We start from the raw sequence: 16,085 nt of genomic DNA, 5'->3' as shown, positions 1-16,085 counted from the left end.
ATTATCCGTATGGCGTGGCATGTGAGGTGTTCACGGATCACAAGAGTTTTTAGTATTTGTTCAAGTAAAAGGAGTTGAATTTGCGGTAGAGGAGGTGGTTGGAGTTGTTGAAAGATTATGATATCACTATCTTATATCATCCGGGAAAGGCCAATGTGGTTGTCGATGCCTTGAGTAGGAAGTCAGCCAGAATGGGTAGTCTTGCTTATATTCCGGTCAGTGAGAGACCGCTAGCTTTGGATTATCAGGATTTGGCCAATCAGTTCGTGAGGTTGGATGTTTCTGAGCCCAGCCGTGTGTTAGCTTGCACAGTCACTCGTTTTTCATTATTGGAGCGTATCCGAGATCGGTAGTATGATGATCCTTATTTGTGTGTCCTCAGAGACATGGTACAGCATGGAGGTGCCAAGCAGGTTACCTTGGGTGATGATGGAGTTTTGAGATTGCAGGGTCAAATTTGTGTGCCTAATATGGATAGACTCCGAGGTACTCTATTCATCCATGCGCCGCGAAGATGTATCAGGATTTACGACAGCATTATTGGTGGCGGAGAATGATGAAGTATATCGTTGCATATATGGCTCGGTGTTTGAATTGTCAGCAGGTTAAGTATGAGCATCAGAGGCCTGGTGGTTTGTTTCAGAGGATTGAGCTTCCCGAATGGAATTGGGAGCGGATCATTACGAATTTCGTTGTTGGACTCCCACAGACCCGGAGGAAGTTCGACGCAGTATTGACCAAGTCCGTGCATTTCATTCCTGTAGAAGTCTCCTATTCTTCTGAGAGGTTAGCTGAGATCTATATCTGGGAGATTGTTCGCCTTCATGGTGTGCCCATGTTTATCATTTCGGACTAAGGTACGCAGTTTACCTCGCATTTTTTGAGAGCAATTCAGCCAGAGTTGGGCACGCGGGTTGAGTTAAGCACAACATTTCATCCTCGGATGGATGGGCAGTCTGAGCGGACTATTCAGATTTTTGAGGATATTCTCCGAGCTTGTGTCATTGATTTTTGGAGGCTTGTAGGATTAGTTCTTGCCTTTAGCAGAGTTGCCTACAACGACAGCTACCAGTCGAGTATTCAGATGGCTAATTATGAGGCTTTGTATGGTAGGCGATGTCGGTCTCTGGTTGGATGGTTCGAGCCGGGAGAGGCTCAGTTGTTGGGTACGGACCTGGTTCAGGATGCCTTGGACAAGGTCAGGATTATTCAAGATAGGCTTCGTACAGCTCAGTCCAGGAAAAAGAGTTATGCAGACCGCAAGGTTCGTGATTTGGCATTCATGGTCGGTGAGCGGGTATTGCTGCGAGTGTCGCCTACGAAGGGCGTGATGAGATTTGGGAAGAAGGGCAAGCTTAGACCTAGGTTCATTGGCCCGTTTGAGATTCTTGATCGAGTGGGAGAGGTGGCTTATAGACTTGCATTACCGTCGAGCTTATCAGTCGTGCATCCAGTATCTTACGTCTCCATGCTTCGGAAGTATCACGGCGATCCATCCCACGTGTTAGATTTCATGTCCAGTTGGACAAGGACTTGTCTTATGAGGAGGAGTCGGTAGCTATTCTAGATTGGCAGGTTCATCAGTTGAGATAAAAGAGTTTTCTTTCTATTCGTGTTTGGTGGAAAGGTCAGTCTACCGAGGCATCAACCTGGGAGTCCGAGTCAGATATGCGGAGCCGTTATCCCTATCTTTTCCCCAACTCAGGTACTTTCTTCTTCTGTCCATTCAAGGACGAACGGTTGTGTTAGAGGTGGAGAATGTAAATGAAATTCTACGTTCTAAGGCCTTAAAAACCTCTCTTAGCATCACCTCTATTTGTGTGCGCAGTCCGGGCGCGTAGCCGAAAAGCCTAAATGTGAAAATCTGTGAAAAATGATAAATTTTGACTATAAAATGAATTAATTTGACATCGGTAAATATTTTATATAAACGGACCCGGACCCGTGATTTGACGATCCCGGAGGATCCGTAGGAAAATATGGGACTTGAGCGTATGCCCGGAATCGAATTCCGAGGTCCCAAGCACGAGAAATGAATTTTTAAAGAAAATTATTTTTGAAATTGTTTAAAGGATTTGGAAATGAATTTTGATTAGAACATGTTGGTATCGGGCCCGTATTTTTGTTTCGGCGCCCGGTACAGGTCTTACATGTGATTTAAGACAATTCTGTGAAGTTTGATAAGAAACGGAATACATTTGACGTGATTCGGACCATAAATGCAAATTTGATGTTTAAAGGAGCTTTGGGAAATTTCATTGATCTTGAGATTTGATTCGATGTTCATAATGTTATTTTGGTGATTTGAGTACACGAATAAGTTTGTAGGAGGTTTTTGAGGTTGTGTGTATATGTGGTTTGGAGCCCCGAGGGCTCGAGTGAGTTTTGGATAGGTCACGGAGTGCATTTTGAACTTAGAAACTGCAGGTTTTTACTGCTGGTGTTTCAGACCTGCATACTTCGCATTTGCGAAGCCTGTCTCGCAAATGCGAGCCTTGCATCGCAAATGCGAGAGGTGACCTGGGCAGCTATCTTCGCCAATGTGAAGTATTCGTCGCAAATGCGACACCCGCCTAGATCCTCTATGTTCGCAAATGTGAGTATTTCGACTCCTTCTTCGCATTTCCCAACCCATCAGAGGTCAGGGTTCACAATTCCCATACCTGCGACCTACAACTTTTATATTTAGTCGATTTTAAACCCATTTTTCATATCCTCTCAAAATATAAACACATTAGGGCGATTTTTCAAAGGCTTCTCTTCTCCAAATCAATTGTAAGTCGTTTTTAACTAGTTTTCTTCAATCAGTAACATCTTTTAACATGATTTGAACTTCAAATCGATGATTTTCATGGAGAAAAATTGGGTGTTTTGGGTAGAATCTAGGTTTTTCAAAAAAAATTGGGGATTTGGACCTCGATTTGAGGTCTGATTTCAAAACAAATTATATATTTGGGTTCGTGGGGGAATGGGTAATCGGGTTTTGGTTCGAACCTCGGGTTTTGACCATGTGGGCCCGGGGGCGATTTTTGACTTTTTGGGCAAAACTTTGGAAAACTCATTTTTATGCATTCAAATTGATTAATTTGGCGTTTATTGATGTAATTAACTAACTTGTGACTAGATACGAGCAAATTGGTGGGGGAATCAAGGGGTAAAGCTATAATTGAATCGTGAATTGTGTTTGTGGCATCGAGGTAAGTGTTTGGTCTAACCTTAGCTTGAGGGATTAGGAGTTGAGTCTTATTTGGTATGTGGTAACTGTTGAGTATGACGTATAGGCATGGTGACGAGTATCTATACGTTGGTGTCTAGCATGCCCGTGAGTCTTTATATTGTGATTGCCATGACTTCATTGTATCTTTCATGCCTTGGTGATGGTTTTTAATTGTTGTATAAAGTTTGTGGAAAGAATTGTGACCTATGAACATTGAGGAGCGTTAGCTCAAGTTGTCTAACGAATTGTGAAAGTATAAGTGACAATTGAACATTTAGAGCATTGGCTCGAGTTGTGAAATGAGTTGTGAAGGTATAAGTGATAATTGAGCTCCTAGAGCATTGGCTCGAGTTGTGAAGTGTATTGTGAAGTAAAAGTGAGAAAGAAAAGAGATCATTATGTTGTCACTCTTGTCAGGCTATTGTTGATTTATTTGTTATCTCCCTTGCCGGGATGTGGATGTGATTGATGTTGTTCCCTTTCCGGAATTTAATTGTTCACTTGTTGCTCCCTTGCCAGGATTCTTAATGCAAATTTTCTTTATTTCCTTGCCCTATTATTTGTGATTATTCTTTGGGTGAGGATGAGAGTTAAAGCACGAAGGGTGATGTCGTGCCGCACGATGTACCATTCTGTGCCTATTATATTTATTTCATAGTGAGGATGAGAGTAAAAACACGAAGGGTGATGCCGTACAATTTATATTGATTCTTATGGTGAGGACGAGAGTAAAAGCATGAAGGATGATGTCGTGCAATTTATATTGATTCTTGATTTTCCTGATTCTTGCTGATAATTGAGTTATGTTGTCCTTTACATTTATTTACTGATTTTCTGTTGTTACTTGATTTTAATTTGATGTTATAGATTTCCTTACCCTATTTGCCTTGTGATTGTTGCTTGGGTGAGGAAAAGTGTAAAGCACGAAAGGTAATGTCGTGTATTGTTTTGGTGAGAGAGTGTTAAAGCACGAAGGGTGATGTCGTGTATTGTTTTGGTGAGAGAGAGTAAAATCACGAAGTGTGATGCCATGCACTTGTCTTTGATTTCCTAATTTTTATTGATAACTGTGTTACGGTTTCTCTACACTAAATTACTGGTTTCCTGTTGATACTTGTTGTATCTCGCAGCATGATTTCCCATTCCTATTTTCAATACGGTGGTGATCCTCATATTTATTTGTTGCTCCTCTATTACTATTCGATGTTTTCCCGCAACATGTTTCCCCCTCCCATACTTGACTGTATAAGACTGTTTCTTTCTGTACTTCTTTTCTGTTGTATATAGTTAAATTCAACAGGTTTATTTGGTAGTCTGGTCCTAGCCTCGTCACTACTTCGCTGAGGTTAGGCTAGGCACTTACCAGCACATGGGGTCGGTTGTGTTGATACTACACTCTGCACTTTTTTGTGCAGACCCCAGTGTTGTGGACTTCGGATCATAGTGAGATTGTTGATTCTTGATCATCAGGTGATCTGAGGTAGTCCTGCAGGCGTCTGCAGGCCTTGGCGTCTCCTTTTATCTATTATTCCTGTTTCTTTCATGCATTTCTAGAGACAGTGTCGTATTTATTTCTTTTAGATCCTTTATTTGTAGTATTCTTAGACCGTTTGTGAAACTGTGACACCAGTTCTGCGCAGTTGAGACTCAAACAGATGTATTAGATATTTATGTTCAGATAGCTTATTGTTTCTTTCTTCCGCTTATGTTAAATTTCGCTGTTTAAATATTATTATTTCGAAATTGTTAATGAATATAAAATGGGTAAAAAGGTAAATTGTGCAATTAATTGGCTTGCCTAGCTCGTATTAGTAAGCGTCATCACGTCTCCCGAGGGTGGGAATCTGGGTCGTGACATGTTATTGATGTTGTTCCCTTGCCGGGACTTAATTGTTGAACCATTGTTCCCTTGTCGGGACTCTTATTATAATTTCATTTATTCCCTTGCCCTCTTGTTTGAGATTGTTGTTTGGGTGAGGAAGAGTGTTAAAGCACGAAGGGTGATACCGTGTGTTATTTTTGTGAGAAAAGAGTATTAAAGCACGAAGGGTGATGTCGTGTATGATTTGTGAGGAAAGAGTGTAAAGCACGAAGGGTGATGTCGTGCCGCACGATGTTTATTATATGGTAAGGATGAGAGTAAAAGCATGAAGGGTGATGTCGTGCACATTTTCATTACTTGATTGCTTTAGTGAGAACGAGAGTAAAAGCACGAAGGGTGATGCCGTGCACTTACTGATTTCTAGTTCTTTGTTGATATCCGAGATATATTATTTCTTTCAATTACCTGTTGTCTTTCTATTCTGAATTGATATCTCCCCCGCAGCATGCTACCCCTCCCATACTTGACTGTTTATTTCTGTCTTTTTTTTTCCGCTGTATATAGTTGAATTGCACAGGTTTATTTGGTAGTCTGGTCCTTGCCTCGTCACTACTTCACCGAGGTTAGGCTAGGCACTTACCAGCACATGGGGTTGGTTGTGCTGATACTACACTCTACACTATGTGCAAATCCCGGAGCAGCTTTCGGACCGTAGATTGGGAGGCTGCCTTCAGTCCAACGGAGATCCAAGGTAGACCTGCAGGTGTCCGCAGGCCCTGGCGTCTCCCTCTATCCCTTTATTCCTGTTTCATTTCCCTAGTTCAGAAACAGTGTATCGTTTATTTTCAGACTTTGTATGTAGCACTCTTAGATCGTCTGTGGTACTGTGACACCGGTTCTGGGTGATTAAGGCTTAAATAGTTGTATTAGACTCACATTTAAGATATTTTACTACATTTCTTCCGCTTATTATAATTTCGCTATTTACACGTCATTGCTTTATAATTTTTAAAGGTATAAAATGGATAAAGAAGTAAATTGCTCAAATAATTGGCTTGCCTAGCTCACATTACTAGGCGTCATCACGACTCCCGGGGGTGGAAAACCCGGGTCGTGACAAGAAACTATTCCACAATATGAATCAAAAGTTTTTTTATTGCTTTATTTTTGCTTTTTTATTTTAAAATAATTTTAAAACTCCAACTTAGAAACTACTCACCATTTTGAATTGGTAATTGTTTATTTTTTTATTTTATTTTTTATTTTAAAACTTCAACTTGAAACTACTCTCCGATTTGAATAGGTAATTTTTCTTCTTTTTTTTTTTGTTTTTTTATAGCTATTTTTTATATTTTAAAATAATTTTGAACTCCAACTTGAAACTACTATCACCAAATTTGAATAGATAGTTATTTTTATATATATTTATATTATCGTTTTTTATTAACTAATTATAATATATCTATATTTATTAATTCAAATAAAGTAATCAATATATATATATATATACGGTATTTTTTTATATTTTATTTTTTTCATTTTTTATATATATTTGAATTCAAAAATAATAACTAATTATTAATTAAATAATTTTTTTAATTTCTTTTTTTAAAACTTCAACTTGAAACTACTCTCCGGTTTGAATGTGTGAATTTTTAGTTTTTTATTTTTCTTAATTTTTTTATTTTAAAATAATTTTAAAACTTCAACTTGAAAGTACTCCATAATTTGAATGAGTAGTTTGTTTTATTATAGATAATTATAAGATATTTATATTTATTAATTCAAATACAGTAACCAATTAATTCAAAATTTAAAATATATATATATATATATATGTGTGTGTGTGTGTGTGTGTGTGTGTGTATGTATGTATATATGTATGTATGTATGTATGTATGTATGTATAATTGTGTATAATCTTATAGATATTTGAATTCAAAAATAATAACTAATAACTAATTATTAATTAAATAACTTTTTAAATTTTATTTTTTATTTTAAAACTTCAACTTGAAACTACTCTCCGATTTGAATGGGTAATTTTTCTTCTTTTTGTTTTTTTTTTGTTTTTTAATAGCTCGTTTTTTATTTTAAAATAATTTTGAAACTCCAACTTGAAACTACTATCACCCAATTTGAATGGGTAGTTATTTATATAAGATATCTATATTTATTAATTCAAATAAAGCAACCAATTAATATATATATATATATATATATATATATATATATATATATATATATATATATAAGGTAGTTTTTTATTTTTTATTTTTTTCATTTTTTATAGATATTTAGGAATTCAAAAATAATAACTAATAACTAATTATTAATTAAATAACTAATTAGTATTTAATTATGACATGTGGCTTTTTTTAGGCTGCCAATTGGCTTAAGGAGAAGGCTCTGTCCTCTCCTTTAATAATATATAGATAGATATAGATGGTAGTTTTTTATTTTTTATTTTTCCTTTTTTATAGATATTTTTGAATTCAAAAGTAATAACTAATAACTAATTGTGCCATGTAGCTTTTTTTTAGGCTGTCACTTGGCTTAAGGAGAGGGCTTTGTTCTCTCCTTTTAATAATATATAGATATAGATTGTGATAATAAATGTTTCTTTTTGATTGATACCATGTCCATAAGTATTTCTTGAAATTCCGCGAGGTCCTTGGCAACAGAATCCGTCACCTTGGCAGCAGAATCCTTCATCTCCCTAATCGATGAAAGATCATTGGATGAAAGCACCACTGAAATAACTCAATTAACACACCCAAACTGACTGATAGTATGGATTCAACCAAATGGAATTACAATAGCCAAAATAGCAATGGAATGGTGGAAGATAAGTGAAAGGGAAAACAGAGAGGGGATGAGAAGAGAATGCAGAAAATGATAGATGAGAAAAGCAGAAACTTAGTGCAACCAAAATAGCCTAATTCTGTTATTCCTATAACAGCTACTTATAACCAATTCCACTCTATTCACATGCTGTCCCAACACAACTTATGAATCTATTTTCTTTGTGATTTTGTGATTAGTCTTTGACGGCACGAACCTTTTATTGAGTAACATCTCAAAGTAAGCTGTAGAAAATATTTATCGAGTACACTGTAAATATTTTCAATATAAAACTAACCAAATTTTCAGTTTAATTTGTTGTTATGTAGAAAATATTCACAGGAAAATATTGCATATACTCGCAGGACAATTTATGCTTAAAACAGATGACTTACCTTTGCTAACAGTTTTTGCCTGAGATTGAGTGCACGAATCTTTTCTTGTAATAAATTTGAGTGCAATATCTCAAAGTAATCTGTCACTATACTGACATACCAGGAAGAAAAAAAAAAGAGATGAATTTCAACAATAATTCAATTATTTTTTGACAGCTACAAAGAAAGACTGTACTTTAAAGTAATACAGCACAGAAAGAGAAGTAAAGGATGAATGCTTTCCAGCACTCTTTTTTCATTTTCCACCAAATGCTTTGAAAATATCAGCTGTGGTTCGGTGTATCAAGTTTTGTGACAATTAGTGGATGAGAGGATGGAACACCTAATAATTACATGATGTGTTCTTCACAACTATGGAAATGTCACAAAGGTGACTCCTTCCATTGTAATCTGTCAAGTCCATCAACTATTGCCCTGCGGAATGCACCATTGTGGAGAAGGAAAGACGATACGTGTCCTCCTCTAACCCATCGAACTTCTGAGCCAGGCCAAGCTTTTTCAAGCTGTAGCACTGAGTGCTTTGGAATATAGCCATCATCCTAAAATAACAAGGATTAATGAGATTCCATGTGGTTAAAAACCCTACAAGCAAGAAATTATAAGAGAGCTATCTAAAACATTTTGATAAAGCAACGAAAGTGTGCATGCTTTGCTCCCGTATGTAAAATTTTGCTGGATGTTACGCATAAAATTCCAGCAGTAGGTTTACATGTATTAAACAGCTTCAGTTTTCTTTTCTTCTCCTCTTTTTCAACTATCATATGGCTATGTAATCAGCTCCGCATTACCTCCAAAGTTTCCTTCCTAAATCTATAAGTTGTCAGGTAAGCTTTTTTTCTGGAAAAGAAGCTTTTTTCTGGACAAGATAGTGCAAAGGACTTACGATTCCAGCGTTCCACAGTTTTCATATCTGTTCTTCAGTCATAGCAGCGTGCGTGATTAATTTTATAATAGCAAATTTAGAGTGGCACCCTAGAGACACTTTTCTGCTTCAGAGGGAAAGGCAGTTCTAGACTTGTAACTTTATGCCCTCCACATGCAATCGAGGAAACAAGGGCTCAATGGGGTTTCCCAACACGGCCAGCACCACCGCTCAACACCACGAAATGAAATGATTGGTGAGTCCAAGCTAAAATTGTGTGCATAGATAGTGGCTTAAAGCAAAAGCCGGTAAGGTAGTTTGGGAAGAAGCCGTATGAGATGGAAGTCTCAACTGTTACATATGGCTCCATAAGAAGTAAGAGGCTGCGTACTTTTGGGTCCATCTTACACTCTACCATTATCATAGGGGTATCATGTTCAAGGCAAAGAAAGATCAAGGCAACATATTAGGAGTACATACTTTCTTTACATTAAGAGAAGTGCAAAACTGTCTCAGGAAACAACCTTATATATTTTCTAGATCAAACTGCTGTGCAGAAAAATATTAAAGTATTGAAAAACAACTCGGCCACTACTGCTCAGACAAATGGAACAGTGTGGATTCAAAAAAAAATTAGTTCAATCTTAGTTCAGCTACTATTTCAAAACCAAGTCAGTAGTTTCACTACTAAATAAATATTAGTTTGGTTACCAACATGAGATAAAGAAGTATCGAGGAGGAATGGTGTGAATAGACATTTGATTGGCAGGAATAAACATGCTTGACATGGAATGGACAAATTGGAGTCATAAGGAGCAACCAAAATGCTTCCAGACCCTCTCAAGAAAAATATACCATGCAAAAAGTGAGATCTAGCACTACCGATCAAAAAAGTGAGATTTAGCACTTACTGTAGCGGCAACAAATATTACAGCATTGGGATTTTTTGGGATTGGAAACCGTGTAACATCTGTAAGAGACAACACATTTCGCATCCGCTCTCTCACTTCCTCAAGTGTCATAGTAGCCTCCTGCACGGCAAGATCATCTCTCAGTGCTTCCCATGCAGTGGCATGTTTTAACACCCCTTCACAGAATGCCACAACAGCAGAATGTGGAGACAGAAAGGGAAGTGTAGCAATAGGTGTGGGGTGCAATGCTCCAACCATAGCAGCATGTACTCCTCCTAGATATCATCAAAGAAACCAAAATTTTGGCGAAAGAAAAAATCCTTATAAAGACGTGAAGTTTATGAATGCTCTGAACCATATGTATTAGCAAGTACTTTATACACGTGCACAATGGTCAGATACACATGTTGATATCCCATATGTAATCTCTTTTATCAGATAATAGTGTAGATCTAAAAGTAGAGGAACCCTGAAAAACATATGAGGAAAAAAGGCAGAAGATTATACACCTTTGTTTTTATCATTAACAGAAGGTCATACAGCATAACATGTAATTACCCAAAAACAGGTTCTTTCTTACTCTTCCTCCAGTGGTTGTGTCGCCCGCTCCACCCATCTCCTCAAAAATAACTCTCTCTGCCAGCTTTAATCTACCATGCGTCTTTAAATTTTTTCCCAGCATACACAAAGTTCTAGACTTTTTCGACTAGGATCAGTTTCAACTGTCGAAAGCATTGCATATACTAACCATTAATCACTCTTACGCACTAGATGCACACGTAAAACTGAATCAACTAGAGATTCTTACTTATCTATCTCCACACCATCACGCACACTAAACCAAGATAATGATTTTCAAACTGGATCAACAAGTCAAACTAGGTTGAGTATTTCAACAGCCCAAATACTCCATTCATCTTTAAATGCATAAAAAGATGGTGACTTGGGTTTTACCAACCATAAAAGCTAAAATTTTAAGTTGAGGATTATGCCTTACCCATGCTAAGTCCACATATACCCATCTTTCCAAAACCCGCTTCACAGTCCAGCCAATGTAAAAGACTTCGAGCTTCTTCAATAGTGGCTCGTCCTAATAGCAGCAGGTCACTAACACATAAGAGCTTTGACCCACGCTGCAGCAATGGACGTCTTTTTCCATAGAAAGGGCTGCAGAATATTGAGGGCCATCAGAACAAGAAGAATTGTATACTCAAAGAACCAAAAAGAAAAGAAAGAAAACTACGATATTACTCCATGAAATTAATTCTTACCTCTCAAGCACCATAGTTGCTATATTTTCCTTCAGCAATGGACCTCCAAGACGCAATCTTCGCTCAAAACTATGATCTCCAGTACCTGCAGAAGGAAAACTTAAAAATAAGAACTCAAAAATGTAAAATGTGAAGGCAGAGTTGGGTAGGAGAGTGAAGTGCATTTACAACAGTTCTGAATATGTAAGACAACGGGAAACACTTTGTTCATTTCTTCTCTTTTTCTTTTTTAAATCAATTTTTTTTTTTGCATAGTTGTGATTCATCTGTTTGTCAGCAGCTATTGCTTCTATTTGAAAAATGCATCTAATCAGCCAATGATAAAGAAAGGAATATTATTAAACTCTAGTAGGACTATATCTATGTTGCGCGGACTCTCCAAAATGATGCCGCACCCGTGTCGGATCCTCCAAAAATACACTATTTTTGGAGGATCCACACACCAGGCAACATTTTCGGAGAGTCCGAGCAACATAGGACTATATTATGAAAAAGAAAAGGACAAAAGTAATTTCTTTAATTGAAAATTGTTTTATGAGAAAGCTATGTCAAGTTTTGCCTCGCCAAACATCAACATTTTGAAATTTCAATAGATGGCAGTTCCTGTAATTGTACAGAAAGCTGGTATTATTTAGAAAATGAATTGGAGTTGGCTAAATGATAATACGATATAAGGGAGCTTTGTATCATGCAATACATTTAGGTTCACTGCAAGTGGGAAATGGGGCACACATCCACTTATGGAAAGACAAATGGCTGGGGCACATTACACTAAAGGAGGTCTACCCAAGATTATTCCTAATTGCAACCAATCCAGACTCTACTATTGCTCAAAACAGGGAGGACAATACATGGAATCTAAACCTAAGAAGGGATCTTAATGATTGGGAGATAGAAGTTCTGGCTTTACTTCTTGGAAGCCTGCATAACAACATAGTCGCCAGCCAGGGAAGAGACATGCTTAAATGGGGCAACAGCAAAGAGGGCACTTACTCCGTCAAAGCAGGCTACTCCCACTTGAGCTCCAATAAAGAAATAATTGATCAATGGCCTTGAAATTAATCCGGAGAACTAAGCTGCCACCAAAAGTTATCTGTTTTAGCTGGATCACTCTAAAGGGCTCTTGCTTAACACAAGACAATCTCATTAGGAGAAATTTTCAGCTACCTAATAGGTGTTACATGTGCCCCTGCAAGTCTGAGTCAATTAACCATTTGTTTCTTCACTGCTCAATTGCAACAGACATGTGGAACATGTTCCTAACTCTTTTTGGTCTTCACTGCTCAGGGAGGCTTTTGTGAGTTGGTGCTCATGGAAAGTTGATAAAACCATCAAAAGGATCTGGGCTATGGTTCCTGCTTGTATTTTGTGGTGTATATGGACCGAAAGGAATCAGAGATGATTTGATGGGGTCTCAACTGCCAATCATTCTCTTAAAGCCAAATGTTTAGTTAATCTTTTTAGCTGGGTTAATCTTACCCCTGTTTATAACCCTTAATCCTTTTTGGAATTTATCAGGTTTCTTATGATAGATCTTTTGTTGATATTTTTGGGCTGATACTTTCTGTTTCTTTGTAACATCTGCATCATTTTGATGTCTTTGTTAATAATATTCACTTCATCATCAAAAAAAAGGTTGACATGTATCTCACCCTACAAGACACAAGATTCATCTTTCTTTATTTCTTCTCGAAGTCATAAGTCAGGTTTCTTATCCAGTGAAAAAGGTTAGCATTGGGCTCAATGATTTGAATTCTGAATATTCCTACTATGGGGGATCTATTTTGAAAAATTCGCAATTGTTTCTATGGTGGCGTGAATGAGTAGGCCAGGCCTAGACATGCCAATTGGTGAGGAAAATTTCCATTTGTTCCATGATTGCGGTTAACTTCTTTAGAGATAAATATATGGTTTAAGACCATAAACATCCGATCATCTTTTCTCTACGGACTCCAAAGACAATTATTGAGATCGATATTAAACCATGAAAAATTACTCCTTTTCACAGTAGATCTAGGACAAGGACTACATTTACTTCTTTTTTACATACTTTTGCTCATCTCATATTATCTTATAGATGACATGCTCTAAACCCCTTTGGCACAATTTTTCAAACGGATTGCAACCCAAAGGTGCCAAGGTAGTAAATAAATTTGGTAAACATAAATAAAACTTCACATATAGACCACAACATGATACTGATACATATAAGAAAAGTTGTGTTACTAAGCACCCATAAGGACCATTAAGAAAATGTAAGTTAATTAGCATGCAAACTAGTGGCAGAAGAGTTGGATATGACATGTGTCATAGGTATAAGCTAGGCAAGACCTACTGAAGTCTAAACAGGTAATCATGATCCTCAATGACCATGATTCACCAGCTCTTGATCTTTTTTATGCCGGCCCACAATAGTTGCAGCTTTCAATCACAAGTAGACCATCGAAAAGGATGGTGGCTAACAATTACATCGGCAGTTTTCTTGTTATCAATGGGCAGATGAACTTAATACAAGCAATGTTCTCTCAAAAGGTTTGTCGTCTAAAGACCAGGATTGAAAGACACAACCACCAAAAGACGAAAACAAGAAAAAAGAAAAGGCAAGAATTTATCTAGTTAATAAAGACACAACCACCAAAAGGCGAAAACAAGAGAAAAGACAAGGCAAGAATTTATCTAGTTAATCCACCTTAAATTTTGTGTCTTCAACCAGTTTGATGCTTATGAACATCACCTGTCATCCCCTCAAATGTTAGCGCTTTAACTTGAATATATATTAAATGACACTGAAACACCTAGCTTTCCTCATATAGGGGAACCTGATGCATTAAGCTCACGCTAAGCACGGGGTCCATGGAAGTGCCGTACTACAAGGTCTATTGTGCTCAACCTTACCCTGCATCTCTGCAAGATACTGTTTCTACGGCTCGAACTCATGACCTCCTGGTCACATGGCAGCAACTTTACCAGTTACGCCAAGGCTCCCCTTCCTAGCTTCCCTCATATAAATAGCACAAATAGATAGATAACTGAAATCAAACTGTTCCTCTACTATTTGAGTATCAATCTACTACAGAACCCAACTCTAAAGATCAGCATTAATCTCAAAACCAGTAGCTAGACTAGTCTAACTCAAGGGAATATATCAATTAATCAATCAAATACGCCTCAAACCCCAAACAACAGCAAGAATATAAGACATAAATTTTTTTTAAAATCCAGAAAAGGAATAGCATATGCATTATTACCAGCAAGATGAACAACACAGGCCATCTTATGAGGCGGCGTGTATTTGGGGGAAAGGAAAGCAACTCTTGCCATATGACTCTCAGGAGGCAATGCACCAAGCAGCTGCTCATCACAAGGAGTTCTAAAAATCCCTTCTCTCAAAGTAGCTGATTGAGATTCCCAAACTGTTTTCCAAACAGGTTGCACCAATGTAGGAGGCCAATTCTGTCCTTCAATTTCAGGGAACAACTGCTTAATCATTTTCTCTAACAGCTCAAGCTTTGTACCTCCCCATCCTCTAGAAAAGAATGGTGGGCTTATTTTTGTTCTATGCAATAACGCACCATATACATGGTCCAATACATAATGGAGCATTCCAAGATTCACTGTCACCATCTTTTTTTTTCTTCTAGAAATATACACAATTTTTCTAATCAATCTGAGCCAAACCCAGATTAGAAAACACAGATTTCAGCTAAAAGGTATCAATTCTTTACAATTTTATGAATCGAATTATGTGTTCTTTGCACAAGAATTGAAATCCCCAGTAAGCCCTTTATCCCAATTAGATCCAAACTCCAGGAAAAATGTAATTTCACCTAAGAGAGATGCGTGTAAAAGAAAAATTCATAGGGGAAAAGCTAAAAGAATGAACCATTGAACCAATTAACATTGCAATAGAAATAAAACGAATATATAGAGGGAAGAAAAGGGCTATGTCAGGGGAATTCAAGAACGATGATAAGAGAAAAACAGAGAAAGAGCATTGGGATCTCGGGAAGAAGAAGAAGAAGAAGAAGAAACTATGGGCGGAGGAGAAAACAGTATGACTTAGAAATTTTGGATTACTTTAATGTACTGAAGAAGGCCCCCATATTGCCACCTTAGAAGATCGGGAAAAATATGGTCATTCAAAAATAGCCGAGTTTTAAAAGTAATCGAAATTTAGTCACTTTTCATGTAAAGATAAATCTAAGCGAAAACACTGTTCAACCCGGAAAATATGTCAATATATTATACTGGAATTCCAACATAAGTATATTTGAACTCCAGCATATTATACTGGAGTTTCAGGATAAGTATGCTGGAACTCCAGCATAATATGATGGAGTTCCAGCATAAGTACACTAGAACTCCAGCATAATATATTGGAGTTTCAGCAAGTATAATTGTCTAGTATAATATACTAGAGTTTGGAGCACCGGTGCTCTAGTCTCTAGTATATTATACTGGAGTCAGCAAAGTATACTGGTCCAGCATAATATGCTAGAGTTCATACACAAGTGCACCGAACTCCAGTATATTATACTGGACTGGTCTCTGTTGCAGCAAAATAGTGGCTATTTTTCATTGACTTCGTAAACACTGGTTATTTTTGAATGACCAGTCCGAAAACTGGCTATACCGTGTTATTTTATCCCATAACATTGGAATTTTGCATTTTTACTCCCCAAAATATCGACATATTCTTATTTTGGATCTTATAATTTATGAGTAATCATGATTAACTTTCAATTAATTGATAAGTACATTTT

General features: G+C 37.2%; 1 protein-coding gene across 1 annotated transcript; it reads right to left on the bottom strand.

Moving 5' to 3' along the window:
- Positions 1–8,350: 8,350 nt before the first annotated feature.
- Positions 8,351–15,425, bottom strand: LOC107801307 (uncharacterized). The gene is made up of 5 exons (XM_016624616.2): positions 14,571–15,425; positions 11,323–11,407; positions 11,049–11,218; positions 10,052–10,326; positions 8,351–8,817 (listed from the first exon to the last, which is right to left on the bottom strand). The coding sequence occupies exons 1-5, from the start codon at positions 14,944–14,946 to the stop codon at positions 8,641–8,643; spliced, it is 1,083 nt and encodes a 360-aa protein (XP_016480102.1). The 5' UTR covers positions 14,947–15,425; the 3' UTR covers positions 8,351–8,640.
- Between the last annotated feature and the right edge of the window lie 660 nt (positions 15,426–16,085).

This window comes from Nicotiana tabacum, chromosome 6 (assembly GCF_000715075.1).
Source record: "Nicotiana tabacum cultivar K326 chromosome 6, ASM71507v2, whole genome shotgun sequence".
NCBI lineage: Eukaryota > Viridiplantae > Streptophyta > Magnoliopsida > Solanales > Solanaceae > Nicotiana > Nicotiana tabacum.
Note: the sequence above shows the minus strand (reverse complement) of the source record. Positions and strands in the feature narration are given on the sequence as shown.